This window comes from Lepidochelys kempii, chromosome 16 (assembly GCF_965140285.1).
Source record: "Lepidochelys kempii isolate rLepKem1 chromosome 16, rLepKem1.hap1, whole genome shotgun sequence".
Taxonomy (NCBI): Eukaryota; Metazoa; Chordata; order Testudines; family Cheloniidae; genus Lepidochelys; species Lepidochelys kempii.
Window position 1 is genome coordinate 5,614,385 of NC_136395.1, and position 15,155 is coordinate 5,629,539.

A 15,155-nucleotide genomic window follows, 5' to 3' on the forward strand; every position below is an offset into this window, starting at 1 on the left:
ATCCCCTGGGAGAATAACATGAGGGGGAGAGGAGTCCAGAAGAGCTGGCTGTATTTTAAAGAATCCTTATTGAGGTTACAGGGACAAACCATCCCGATGTGTAGAAAGAATAGTAAATATGGCAGGCGACCAGCTTGGCTTAACAGTGAAATCCTTGCTGCTCTTAAACACAAAAAAGAAGCTAACAAGAAGTGGAAGATTGGACAAATAACCAGGGAGAAGTATAAAAATATTGCTCGGGTATGCAGGAGTGAAATCAGGAAGGCTAAATCACACCTGGAGTTGCAGCTAGCAAGAGATGTTAAGAATAACAAGAAGGGTTTCTTCAGGTATGTTAGCAACAAGAAGAAAGTGAAGGATAGTGTGGGCCCCTTACTGAATGATGGAGGCAACCTAGTGACAGAGGATGTGGAAAAAGCTAATGTACTCAATGCTTTTTTTGCCTCTGTCTTCACGAACAAGGTCACCTCCCAGACTACTGCATTGGGCAGCACAGCATGGGGAGGAGGTGACCAGCCCTCTGTGGAGAAAGAAGTGTTCGGGGCTATTTAGAAAAGCTGGACGAGCACAAGTCCATGGGGCCGTATGCGTTGCATCCGAGAGTGCTAAAGGAGTTGGTGGATGTGATTGCAGAGTCATTGGCCATTATCTTTGAAAACTCATGGCAATCGGGTAAGTCCCGGGCGACTGGAAAAAGGCTACTGTAGTGCCCATCTTTAAAAAAGGGAAGAAGGAGGATCCTGGGAACTACAGGCCAGTCAGCCTCACCTCAGTCCCTGGAAAAATCATGGAGCAGGTCCTCAAGGAATCAATTCTGAAGCACTTAGAGGAGAGGAAAGTGATCAGAAACAGTCAGCATGGATTCACCAAGGGCAAGTCATGCCTGACTAATCTAATTGCCTTCTATGACGAGATAACTGGCTCTGTGGATGAGGGGAAAGCAGTGGACATGTTGTTCCTTGACATTAGCAAAGCTTTTGACACGGTCTCCCACAGTATTCTTGCCAGCAAGTTCAAGAAGTATGGGCTGGATGAATGGACGATAAGGTGGATAGAAAGCTGGCTAGATTGTCGGGCTCAACAGGTAGTGATCAATGGCTCCATGTCTAGTTGGCAGCCGGTATCAAGTGGAGTGCCCCAAGGGTCGGTCCTTGGGCTGGTTTTGTTCAATATCTTCATAAATGATCTGGAGGATGGTGTGGATTGCACCCTCAGCAAGTTTGTAGATGACACTAACCTGGGAGGAGTGGTAGATATGCTGGAGGGTAGGGATAGGATACAGAGTGTCCTAGACAAATTGGAGGATTGGGCCAAAAGAAATCTGATGAGGTTCAACAAGGACAAGTGCAGAGTCCTGCACTTAGGACAGAAGAATCCAATGCACCGCTACAGACTAGGGACTGAATGGCTCAGCAGCAGTTCTATAGAAAAGGACCTAGGGGTTACAGTGGATGAGAAGTTGGATATGAGTCAACAATGTGCCCTTGTAGCCGAGAAGGCCAGTGGCATTTTGGGACGTATAAGTAGGGGCATTGCCAGCAGATCGTGGGACGTGATCATTCCCCTCTATTCAACGCTGGTGAGGCCTCATCTGGAGTACTGTGTCCAGTTTTGGGCTCCATACTACAAGAAGGATGTGGAAAAATTGGAGAGAGTCCAGCAAAGGGCAACAAAAATGATTAGGGGTCTGGAACACATGACTTCTGAGGAGAGGCTGAGGGAACTGGGATTGTTTAGTCTACAGAAGAGAAGAATGAGGGGGGATTTGATAGCTGCTTTCAACTACCTGAAAGGGGGTTCCAAAGAGGATGGCTCTAGACTGTTCTCAGTGGTAGCAGATGACAGAACAAGGAGTAATGGTCTCAAGTTGCAGTGTGGGAGATTTAGGATGGATATTAGGAAAATCTTTTTCACTAGGAGGGTGGTGAAACACTGGAATGCGTTACCTAGGGAGGTGGTGGAATCTCCTTCCTTAGAAGTGTTTAAGGTCAGGCTTGACAAAGCCCTGGCTGGGATGATTTAATTGGGGATCGGTCCTGCTTTGAGCAGGGGGTTGGACTAGATGAACTCCTGAGGTCCCTTCGAACCCTGATAGTCTATGACACAGAGCCAGGTATCTCCTCATAGAAGGCAATCAGGTTGGCCAGGCATGACTTGCCCTTGGTGAATCCATGTTGACTGTTCCTGATCACCTTCCTATCCTCCAAGTGCTTCAAAATGGATTTCTTGAGGACCTGCTCCATGTTTTTGCCGGGGACTGAAGTGAGGCTGACTGGTCTGTAGTTCCCCAGGTTCATTCTTCACTTTTTTAAATATGGGCACTATATTGGGCTAGACGGGCAATCACTATATGGGCAATCATGCATAAGTTCAAAGAGACCTTTTCTATTTGTACTGGTTACTCTTTTTACAGGATTTTCATACTTGTTAGCTAAACCAACAGTGCATGGTTTCCTGGATTGAAAGTCATAGTCGGTTAAATTTAATCAGTGTGGTAGGGGAATATTTTTTTTATTACTTGGGCCACTGTGCTCAATTGCTCAATCTTTGCTCAGTTGCTGTGTACATATATGTGTTGCCAGTACAAATTGTTGTTTCAGTCCCTAGTGTGGCACTCCTCTGAAGAGAAACGCTTTAACAAAGGCATTGTGGGGGTCTGTTACTTATGGTATCAGATCACTTACTCAGACTGATCAAAAGTATGGCTTTCTAGCTTCAACTGCTTACCCTGCACTAAGAAAAGGAGTACTTGTGGCACCTTAGAGACCAACCAATGAAATGAGCTGTAGCTCACGAAAGCTTATGCTCAGATAAATCGGTTAGTCTCCAAGGTGCCACAAGTGACTCCTTTTTCTTTTTGCGAATACAGACTAACACGGCTGTTACTCTGAAACTTATCCTGCACTATGAAGCTGAGCTGTTTCTGGCTCATGCATCATTAGTAATAAAGTTTCTGCAGTTGGAACTTAGTTAATAAATCTGAGTTAGACAAATCCAGTTTACTCTCCTATAGCTGTTGGCTCTGTAGTGCTTTCAGGAGTAAAAATATTATTTTTTTTTGTCAGAGTAAGCTAATATGACTTGGAATTGTCACAGAAACAGACCTTGTGTGTGTGACTTGTTTGATATATGTTTCAATTCCTGTTTGGTGCATTTGTGTGAGGGTTTTAAAAATATTAGTAAAGTTGATCTCCTTAGAATACCTCTACTCTGAAGTTTTCTGTCATAAAGATCTTTGTTCTCAGCATTTAATTAACTTCTAGTCTTAAAAAAGAGGGTGGCAGCTCTCTGTATGATACAAAAAAGAATCCAAATGGGGTTTTGATGCGCTCATGAAGTAATGTGTTCCAAATTTGCAACTTAATTTAAAAAATTGTCTAAATCTCTCATCTATTACCATGAATTTTCAAGGAGCTCTTTAAAGAGAGCAGCAGTTGAAGTACATCAGAGAGGGAATGCTGTGGGGTTTTTAAGGGTTTTTTATTTGCACTTAGATATTCGGTTTTTTTAGCTTTGTAACCTATTTGCTTTGGGTTAGTGTTTTGTTTTGTTTTTTTCCAAATCCTCCCTTCTAAAGTTTTGTGTCCTTATTCCACTTCTAGCCACTGATGATATCGTAAAGGTTGAAGTTTGGGACGTAGTTGACAAAGGTAAAGACTTACTGTTTCCTTTCTAATGCTACTTAGTTCCTTTTTTTAAAACTTAAATTAGAAGAATTTTTATGTAAAATTTAGCAACTATTTGCTTTCCTTTCTTTGATAGAAATGTTTGTGTTAATTTCCTGAAGTAACTTTGCAGGGCTGGGAATTCTCCCTCATTACCAGAGGGGCTCAGATGGCTCAGATTTGCCATCTTAACTTCAGGGTGAACAAAGAATTTAGAAGCAGTTGCAAGAAGCCTGAACTTCTCACGAAGTTGGCTCCATTCATTCAAAAATGGACCAAATGATCTGATTCCTAGTATGTTTGGTAAACTTCATTTCCTCTCCCTTGTTAGGCCACTAGTTCATTCTGTTTATAGTAATACCCATTGAACTGTCTTTTTGAAGGAATAATCTTGTTAGAAGGATAGTTTCACTGTGCAAAATAGTGTGGGGTTTTTTTTTGTTTAAAGTGAATTACTTAGATCTGGTTAAATCATTGCATTTTCTGTGCACTAATCTAAACCATTTGTATAACATGCCTACTAGGGAAAAAAACAGCATGTGTTTTAAAATATATACATTTTTGAACAAAGTCTTGGGAGCTGAGTATTTACATGTGATGACAAAATGTAGCTTTTAAAACATGATAGCATATCAGAAAGAGAACTGTATTTCTAGTTCTTAGGAAGCCAAAAGCTGTACCAAACACACAGTTGGAAGCTGTTGACAGAAAAGAGTTACATATGAATTCCGTTTATAGCAGCACATTCTTTTGCATGAACTGAAGTTGTGTTTGATTTGGGAAAATGACTTAGACATATATCCTTTTAAAAGTGCAGTAATGGTTAGAAAAATGACTTTGTAAATATAGCACCCCCTTACTCTGGAGATCTTCCCTTTATGTAATCCTTTGTGATCTGGATCAGATCTGCTGACCAGTGATGAAAATTTACATTTTTATCGTCTTACTCCTGTTTTTCCATTCCTGCAGAACCCTTAGAGCCTTGGGAGACTCAGCTGGAATCTGTTCTGGCTTCCGTACCCTCAACAGAACCATGAATTAAATCCCAGGAGCACTCTTTTATCTCAAAGTGTACAGAAGTGTGCCACTCACGTGCGCTTTAAATTAATCTTTATTAGAGCTCAGTTGAATCAGGATTACTGGTGAAGTGCGAGCCAGACCCCAGCTTGACTTTCAGAAGTTACTCTAAGCATGCAGGGCTGGCATCCAGGAGGTCCATCTTTTTTTTATTTCATACCAGATTTGTCTATAGGGAAGTAATTGACTGACTGAATCTAGTAATTGCTAGATTGTCAGGCTCAACGGGTAATGATCAATGGCTCCATGTCTGGTTGGCAGCCAGTATCAAGCGGAGTGCCCCAAGGGTCGGTCCTGGGGCCGGTTTTGTTCAATATCTTCATTAATGATCTGGAGGATGGTGTGGATTGCACCCTCAGCAAGTTTGCAGACGACACTAAACTGGGAGGAGAGGTAGATACGCTGGAGGGTAGGGATAGGATACAGAGGGCCCTAGACCAATTGGAGGATTGGGCCAAAAGAAATCTGATGAGGTTCAACAAGGACAAGTGCAGAGTCCTGCACTTAGGACGGAAGAATCCAATGCACCGCTACAGACTAGGGACTGAATGGCTCGGCAGCAGTCCTGTAGAAAAGGACCTAGGGGTTACAGTGGACGAGAAGCTGGATATGAGTCAACAGTGTGCCCTTGTAGCCAAGAAGGCCTATGGCATTTTGGGATGTATAAGTAGGGGCATAGCGAGCAGATCGAGGGACGTGAGCATTCCCCTCTATTCGACACTGGTGAGGCCTCATCTGGAGTACTGTGTTCAGTTTTGGGCTCCATACTACAAGAAGGATGTGGAAAAATTGGAGAGAGTCCAGCGAAGGGCAACAAAAATGATTAGGGGTCTGGAACACATGACTTCTGAGGAGAGGCTGAGGGAACTGGGATTGTTTAGTCTACAGAAGAGAAGAATGAGGGGGGATTTGATAGCTGCTTTCAACTACCTGAAAGGGGGTTCCAAAGAGGATGGATCTAGACTATTCTCAGTGGTAGCGGATGACAGAACAAGGAGTAATGGTCTCAAGTTGCATTGGGGAAGATTTTAGGTTGGATATCAGGAAAAACTTTTTCACTAGGAGGGTGGTGAAACACTGGAGTGCGTTCGTTACCTAGGGAGGTGGTGGAATCTCCTTCCTTAGAAGTGTTTAAGGTCAGGCTTGACAAAGCCTTGGCTGGGATGATTTAATTGGGGATCGGTCCTGCTTTGAGCAGGGGGTTGGACTAGATGACCTCCTGAGGTCCCTTCCAACCCTGATATTCTATGATTCTACTGTGAACTTGTGATCCTGTGACGCCAGTATTTTATTTTATCTGAGTTACTTCTCAGAGCAGAGCTGCACTTTAAACTCCAAAGATTTGTCATCCTGGTGGCAAAACAGGCTAAGACAGACCTAGCGTTTGCAGAAGTTAATACCAGTTCAGTCACACTGACTTCTGGTGGTGGAGTGTGCCTGAAATTTAAAGGGGAAAATGTCATTGTTAGAATCCCTGTTTATGGAATAAACAAACCCAAGTTTTTTTAAGTAGTTACAGGTTTATGTGCTTAGTTAGTGCAGTGTAATGCAGTCCAACTCTGACAGTAGTGCAGTTCTGTGATAAACGCACCTCAAGCAAAAATGCAAACTAGCCATTAAGGAATTGTTCATATCTCACTGTTTCATCCTTTAATATGATCTCATTTAATTTTTCGTCATGTGCACTCAGGCCAAAAAATCCTCCTGCATGATGCTTTGGGTGAGAGTGACACTAGTCTAGACTGTAGCCATTTCTTAGCAAAGCCTCCAGTGCTGTTGCAGTTGAATGCTGATGGGATCTGATCCTTGCTTTACCGTCTTCTAGAGGACCCTGTGTAATGTGTATACTTAGAGTTGTGCAGTGTGCTGCATTTACAAAAGTGCCTTTGAAAATGCCACCAACTCGTACACTCTGAATGTGGCATTTTGAAGTTGTTGTTCCATTGTTCAGAAAGTGCTCCGAACTTTTTTTTTTAAAGCTAACATTAATTTCTTGATATCTACTAGCTGGGAAGCGTGGCTGACCACCATTCTGCTGCCTGTCTGAAGCTTTCCAATGAATAACCATACCCCCGTTGTTTTGGGTTAACCCTTTTGTAACCAGTCATTAGCAACAGAAATTATTTCAGTTGTCGAATACTGGAATTCTGTAAGGACTGCTTATCATGGGGAGTGCCATTTTGAGTGTGAACATTTATGGATTAATATTTTCTAGTAAACCTGCTGAGGAGTTTATGATGGGCCAGACTATTTCATGGAAGAATTCCTAAGCTGCTGGCTTCCTTTGTTCTGATTTCACAGGCGAAGCACTATCATGTTTAAATCCTCTGAGGAGAGCATTTATTGGTTAACTGCTCTATTTTGTCCTTGACCTCAACAAGGAAAAGATTAAACACATTTCCTGTTGTCACGATTTGTTTTACATCCACATCTGCCAAAAAAGCATATTTTACAAGCATTCATTCTGTATTTTTCAGATGGATTAAACACTGAAAATAAAATGGTTATAAAAGCATTTCATTTCTTTGCTGTGGGGCTGGCATCAAAGGCTTTTTTTACTCAAAAGAAATGAGTAGCAGGAGCATTCAAACTGTCAGAATAGGTTCTGTTGAAGATAGACTGATCTATAGATTGCAGTAAGGAATTTCAGTGTCAGATTCTGCAGTTCTATAATTCCATTAAACCTTTTTGGTCATGAACATCTGGAACAAAGGTTTCAGGGTAGCAGCCGTGTTAGTCTGTATTGGCAAAAAGAAAAGGAGGAGTTGTGGCACCTTAGACTAACCAATTTATTTGAGCATAAGCTTTCGTGAGCTACAGCTCACTTCATCGGATGCATAAAGTGGAAAGTACAGTGAGGAGATTTTATATACACACAGACCATGAAAAAATATATATTGTAAGGAGAGTGATCACTTAAGATGAGCTATTACCAGCAGGAGAGTGGGGTAGGGGGAGAGAAAACCTTTTGAAGTGATAATCAAGGTGGACCATTTCCAGCACATTTCCAGGAGTTAACAAGACCGTCTGAGGAACAGTGGGAGGGGGGGTGCGGGGGGGGGGGGGGATAAACAAGGGGAAATAGTTTCACTTAGTATAATGACTCAACCACTCCCAGTCTCTATTCAAGCCTAAGTTAATTGTATGCAATTTGCAAATTAATTCCAATTCAGCAGTCTCTCTTTGGAGTCTGTTTTTGACTTTTTTTTGTTAAAGGATAGTCACTTTGTGGTCAGAAATCGAGTGACCAGAGAGATTGAAGTGTTCTCCGACTGGTTTATGAATGTTATAATTCTTGACATCTGATTTGTGTCCATTTATTCTTTTACGTAGAGACTGTCCAGTTTTACCAATGTACATGGCAGAGGGGCATTGCTGGCACATGATGGCATATATCACATTGGTAGATGTGCAGGTGAATGAGCCTCTGATAGTGTGGCTGATGTGATTAGGCCCTATGATGGTGTCCCCTGAATAGATATATGGGCACAGTTGGCAAGGGGCTTTGTTGCAAGGATAGGTTCCTGGGTTAGTGATTCTGTTGTGTAGTGTGTGGTTGCTGGTGAGTATTTGCTTCAGGTTGGGGGGCTGTCTGTAAGTGAGGACTGGCCTGTCTCCCAAGATCTGTGAGAGTGATGGGTCGTCCTTCAGGGTAGGTTGTAGATCCTCGATAATGCGTCAGAGAGGTTTTAGTTGGGGGCAGAGTTAATTCAGAAGAACACTTTCTAAGTTTGCTCTTCTTTTAATTTCTAAAACAAAATCAATATCTGTAAAATGTGATAAGTGAACTCACTAGTACTAACTGTGGTATTTAATCCATGATGTATTTCAATTCGTGTGACTCTAAACAAATTGTGAACAGCTGTGTTAAGCCAGTGTTTTGCAAAGTATGGGCTGCACCCCCTGGAGGAGTGGGGAGGGACAGTTACAGGGTTCTCAGAGTTGTGTACACTAGAATTTTTAATTTGAGTTAAATGATTGCCTTTTTATCTCAAATTAGCTAACTCACTTGTCCATGCTAGTCTGAACACCCCACGTGTTTGTGATTTACAAGAACATGTTAGTGAACTTGAGTTAACTGGCAGTCAGTTCACTAGAGGTTGTTTTTTTTTTTGAACTTGAACATAGATAAATGATCAGTTCTTCTCTAGCACCTCAGCTTTCATTTGTCTCTAGCTGTTGTGATTGTAGAGGAAAAAGCTTAACCAAGGCAGCTGGAATTTGCAAAGAACCTGAAACAATAGCTCTGAGGGGTGAGCCACACCATATGTTTTAATGTGTGCTTGATCGGGTGCCCATAGTGATACTTTAAATGTCCGCTTACATTCTTTTCAGAGCAATGAAATAATCAAAGAAAGGAGAGGAAGGATCACAATATAAAGCTCTCCACAATCTACTCTGAATGACCATTCATTTTGATGCCATGAGTAGGAGGGCTTGGAAGATACCACTTATTCTTTCCCCTAGTCTAAAAGGCATCCAAACCCCGCAGAGCAGCCAAGCCCAAGGACCCAGGGGAGTGCGGTGTTTTGTTAATGAAAAAATTGAATGTTGCTACTTAGTTACAAGGTTTTTTTAAAATTTGTTAAGGAATATGACGGTAATCTTGCACAGCAATGTTCTATTTCAGTTTAAAATCACACATTCAAACATTTCTTAACATCCCGTATGAATGTACAATATTCCTAAAAATTTTAAGGATGCATTTTAAAATACAATTTAATTTCCTTTAATTAAAATTCTGGGTAATCTTTAACAGCCCATGGTGAGGTTGATTTTAGTTTAATTGATTTAGTTTAATTTTCTTGAAGGAGGCTTCAGCTTTCAAATGTTGGGGTAATGCTGGTTTAACCTTTGGGCAGTGGGAGTTAAGAACATCACAGTATCGTCTCTCTCCCGAGCAAAAAATGCCCTTCTCTCAGTACACCTCACAATGCCAAATGACTCCTTTAAATACAGTCCTGTGGGTCCCTTAACATGGCCTGCATAGCAGCTTTAATATGGGAGCTAATTACTTTTGCGTCACATTGGATACGTAAACCTGCCACTTAGTTTTGAGCTGCACAGTTGCGACTAAAGACATTAACACTGCATTGGAGGATTCCATGCCATTTGGTTCCGGCAGTTGAGGCATATGTTCCCCACTCCCAAAAGAACAATACAGTAAGGTGCTGTCATCCCTATGGGGCAGAGTTAAGGTATATGAAGCAGTTTCTTAACTGAGCATTTCTACATGGGGAAATACCTAGAATAGCAGGATTAAGTTCAACCACGCAAAAGCAGTCTTAGTGCAGCATAAGAGTGTCCACCCTGGGAGCCAGTATAGAGTTGCTTTTGTGTTTTAAATTCACACGCTGGCTAATTTTTGCAATAGTGTCGATGTGTAGACAAGCCCTAATGTTCACATTCCTCTCAGGATACATGCAACAGTTTTAACAGCTTCTTTTAAAGTGAATATTGAGCAGATGATAAGGGGTGAATCCCTATAAGGATGTTTGTATGTTATCCAAGACAGAAAGAGGCTGAGGGTTGTTTTTTGTATACGAAAGTTGTATTTTAGCAGTACTCTAACTTCTGTGACCTTCCTCAGTAAGAAGACTGTTTGGCTTATCTAGATTAGCCTTTGGCCAATGTACTGGAGGACTGGTTTTTGGTAGTACATTTTCTAGTTTTTTGTCCAGTTGAATTCTGAAATGTGAGTGCCATCTTCCCTTCTCTTGTGAGATGATTCCACAGCCCAATAGATCTTAGGTCTTGTCTACATTAAAGAATTATATCGGCCCAAGTTAGGTCAATGTACAGCCACCACAGTAATTACTGTGGCTTTTCATGTCTGTGTTACCCTCCTTCTGCAGGTGATGCGTGTCGTCACCAGGAATGGTTGCAACAACTTAAGTGGAGCAATGTGGGGGCTGTCAGCCCCACCTCAGAGCTCACCGCTGCAGGTAGTCTCTTCCCCGCCTCCCAGTCCCCCCTCCACCACCACGGGGCTCACCATTGCAACCCCCCACCCCTACCCGCTGCTGTGGGGCTCACTGCTGCAGCCACCCTTCCACCCCACCACCGCCACGGGGCTGTCCCTGTGTCAACTTAACTCTGTAGTGTAGACCAGGCCTTATTGTTAAGCTTTTCCTGCCCTTTCACTTAAATTTATTGTGCATGCTTCTTTGGATTGGTGCATCTTATAAATTGCCATAAGATTCCCTTTGTGCAGCCTCTTCCTGGCCTTCCCTTCGTATACTTGTGGGGTGTTTCTCTTCCCCCTCTCCCCACCACAATCCTCCTTTAGGGTTTAGACAAGTTGCATGGTTTTTAGCTTTTTTGTCTTTCCTCAGGAGTTTGTCCCATTTGCCCCAATCATATTTTTTGTTAAATTCCCTTACAGCAGTTCAAACCAAAGCACCTAATGGATTCTCTAAAACCACATTTAAAGCATTCATAATACTGTTTGCTTCAGGTTTATGCAACAGCACTGAGCTCTCATAATCTTTCCTGGGAAGGTTGCATCCTGAAATGTTTGCCTTTTTGCAGTTGGCTATATTGTGCAATTCAGTTGTCAGGTATTGTTGCACTGTGCTTCTCCAGTGCTAGCAGGAACAAAAGGTGGAACAGTCAGAGCCTCTTTTCTTTCTTTACAGAGAGCAGGCCCCAGGTGGTGTTCTTTCATTCGTTTCTGGTTGTTTGCCAGGAGGGCTGCAGTAGGCTTTCCTTCTATTAACCTTCATGTTAAACAGACTTGATAGTATTTCCCCTCAAGGCCGGCTGACTCCCCCTCTATCAAGCTTATAGAAAGAAGTGGGTCTGCTTTAAATGTAGGATGCAAAACACTTTATCCTGTCCAAGGACAAACCTGCCACTGAGAAATTATCCTCAAACACGCATAATCTACTGAGGCTATGTCTTCATTAGAAATGCTGCAGGTGTGCAGCTTAGTGCCTCAGTGTAGATACTCACTACAGCAATGGGGAGGGTTTTCCTGTCACTAGTCAATCCACCTCCCCAAGAGGTGGTAGCTAGGTCAACAGAAGAATTCTCCCCTTGACTTAATTCTGTCTACACTGGGGGTTCGGTTGGCTTAACTACGTTGCTTGGAGATGGATTTTTCACCCCCCCAAGCCACGCAGCTGGGTTGACCTAACTCTTGATGACCATTGCACCAGCCAGAGAGACTAGAGTTAATAGCGTTTTACCAGGCATTGTAGAGTTTAGTTCCCAGATCTGGCTCAGTCTGAAAATCCACAAATCTCTGGGTGACACCAAGGTCAAATGTCAACTGGGGAATGCTCTGCCTAATTTAATGTTTCTTCCATAACTCTCTCCTTTCTAAGGAAAATGCAAAAAACGTGGAGATGGTTTGAAACTGGAGAACGACCCTCAGGAGGTGAGCCACCTTTGAGATGCAAATGTGTCTCCCTGTTCTTGTTAAGTGATTGACAGCTGACAACATGCAATCTCTTATGTCAAAGTTCAGATGTAGCTCGCACTCATATCTGTGTTCAGGGTGATGTGGCTGACACGTCAGCCGGAACTTGCTCCCAGGCTGAGGCGCTAGGCTGCCCCAGGGCATTGCACGGAGGGTCTGACCCACTGCAGCAATTCTGGCACAGTTTCCACCCTCCCCTGTTCCCTCTAGGGCATTTTATCTGTTGAGTTATGATGACAAAAGGGAGATAGAACCAGAACAGGGAGACCAAGGTACCTTTTCAGGGTTCGTCATTGACTCACTGTGTGATCTGAGGCAAATCACTTAACGTGATGCCTTAGCTGATCAGCTGTACAGTGGGGAAAGCGATCACTCACCTTTTTAAAAGTATTTTGAAATGTGCAGGTGGAAAGGGGAGTATTACTACCAGATATTATGATGGGAGCAAACTGAAGGGAGCATATGCCCTCTTGACAGCAGCATTGCTGTTGTGCACGACATGTATACATGTGAAGTCAGGACATGTGACGCCTGCCTCCCCAGACAGTGTTTTGACCCCAGATGCACTTACAGAGCTTCTTTCACAAAAAATCCCATCGTGCTCCCCTTTCAGGAAAGGGTGGCTTGAAGTCTCTGCTCACTTAATCTCTTTTAATTCTTGAAGTGCTTCGTTGCTCTTGGTCATGTGATGGTTCCCTGCAGGGCCCAGTGAATGAGAAGTATCCCACTTTGTGCTCTGTAACCATTCTATTGAAATCAATGGGCCAATATGGTTGGTGTACAGAAGGGGTTAATTCATTCCCAATCTAGTGAGTTCCCTGCTAGCACATAGATAAAGAGACTCCCTTTGATTCAGGTGTTTCTCTGGCCATGACATGCCCAGTCATAAGTTCGAAGCCCACTTTCCCAGTGTGAAGCTATGTATCAAAGCAAATCATACTGCTGCTGTGCCATTAGAATGGAGGGTAATTTCACATTAAGATGTAGCCCTGCTGCAGGTACAAGATTGTAATGGGATCCTGCAAATTTGCAATTAGGACTGCAAATACTGAATTTGGAAAACAATCTTAATGCGGCAAAGTGTACTATTCTTACCAATCAATATTGCTGCTAGAAAGTGCCAGTCTCACTCAGGGCTGGGGAAGGGTGCAGCAGAAGACACTCTCTGGCTGTGCAGATCAGCAGTGCATAGCACAGCAAACGTTCAGGTTTGGAAAGGAACAAAGAAAGGGAGCTGCTTTACTCTAGACATGTTTTGCCTATTGCAGGGGTTCTCAAACTGGGGGGTCAGGACCCCTCAGGGGGTCGTGAGGTTATTACATGGTGGGGTTGCAAGCTGTCAGCCTCCACCCCAAAGCCCACTTTGCATCCAGCATTTATAATGGTGTTAAATATATTTAAAAGTGTTTTTAATTTATAAGGGGGGGGGGTCACACTCAAAGGCTCGCTATATGAAAGGGGTCACCAGTACAAAAGTTTGAGAACTACTGGCCTATTGTATCCTGTAGCTGTCTATGGAATCAGCTTGTCAAGAGGGGATCTAGGGTGATGGGCTCGAGAGGAGAATGAGATTGCAAGTGCTAAAATACTCCTGCTCTCTTAAATCGAACACTTAGCTTTTCACAGAACACTGGCAGCTCTCAGATCGTGCTCACTCAGGCGGTGTAAGCAGTGAGCTATTTGAGAAGCCTTGTTCAAGTGGTGGGGTAAAATCCAGTGGTGCTCTTTTTTGTGGAAATGCTCCCATTGGAAACCTTGGTACTCTTCTTGATACCGATTTGTTTTTCTTAGAAGTCTGAAGCTGTAAGAGCTGGAGTATTTACGGTTTGTGTTTCTTTCTGTTTCCAGGCAGAGTCAGAGATGGCTCTGGATGCGGAGTTTCTTGATGTGTATAAAAACTGCAATGGAGTAGTGATGATGTTCGACATCACCAAGCAGTGGTAAGAGAGGAGCAGTGATACATGCAGCTTGAGTCTCACTTGTTTAATCAAAACAAATGATCTTTAGATTCTGTGATTTCTAAGCACATAAAGGTCCAATGAGCTGAAACAGGTTCCTGGCACCTAAAATAGTTTTGCCTGTTTTTAATCTATTCCCCTGTAAAACACAACTTAATCTGTTCTAAACTAGCTGTCTCTCTCCATGTCCACTGATCTGCAATTCCCACTGTGCAGCAGGCTGAGGGGAAACAATTAGAAAATGCCTTTTGCAGAAGTTACTTATCCAGCACCCAGAGTGTGTTGAGCACCTCCAAAGGTAGATGACAAAGTCCCTGCTCCAAAGAGCTTCCAGTCTCAAGTGTAGGCATAATATTTAATGGGAGAGGTGAAAGTCACAAACAGTGGGGAACAGGGAAGAGAGCCCGAGGGGAATAGGGAAATGTGGGTTTGTAAGTGCTCTGTGGACACAGCTTGGGGCTTCATTTGTTGGGCTCTTTTTTTATTCCCTCTGCTAAGGGAGAGGAAACATGGAAGTGGGGATGGGAAGGGAAGGTGAAAGTGAGAGTGCAGGGGTGGCAGGAACTAGGGAAGAGGAAATCAAATAGAGTAGTCCTAGTTTCAGAGTAACAGCCGTGTTAGTCTGTATTCGCAAAAAGAAAAGGAGTACTTGTGGCACCTTAGAGACTAACCAATTTATTTGAGCATGAGCTTTCGTGAGCTACAGCTCACTTCATCGGATGCATACCGTGGAAACTGCAGAAGACATTATATACGCAGAGACCATGAAACAATACCTATACCTCCCACCCCACTCTCCTGCTGGTAAAGTGATCATCAAGTTGGGCCATTTCCAGCACAAATCCAGGTTTTCTCACCCCCCCACTCCCATACACACACAAACTCACTCTCCTGCTGGTAATAGCTCATCCAAAGTGACCACTCTCCCTACAATGTGCATGATGATCAAGGTGGGCCATTTCCAGCATAAATCCAAGTTTAACCAGAACGTCGGGGGAGGGTAGAAAAAAACAAGGGGAAATAGGCTACCTT

At 43.1% G+C, this 15,155-nt stretch overlaps 1 protein-coding gene across 11 annotated transcripts in view; it reads left to right on the forward strand.

Annotated features, from left to right (window-relative positions):
* The window catches only part of RABL6 (RAB, member RAS oncogene family like 6), a 121,813-nt gene that overhangs the window by 35,603 nt on the left and 71,055 nt on the right, over positions 1 to 15,155 (forward strand). For 4 of the 11 annotated variants that reach the window (XM_073314659.2, XM_073314653.2, XM_073314655.2 and 1 more), the window contains 4 exons: positions 3,603 to 3,650; positions 10,598 to 10,687; positions 12,071 to 12,123; positions 14,014 to 14,105. In XM_073314659.2, the coding sequence (XP_073170760.1) occupies positions 3,603 to 3,650; positions 10,598 to 10,687; positions 12,071 to 12,123; positions 14,014 to 14,105 (283 nt within the window). Of the gene's footprint in view, positions 1 to 560; positions 673 to 3,602; positions 3,651 to 10,597; positions 10,688 to 12,070; positions 12,124 to 14,013; positions 14,106 to 15,155 lie in introns of those variants that run through there. The other 7 variants (XM_073314654.2, XM_073314660.2, XM_078849098.1 and 4 more) reach the window with 4 other exon arrangements.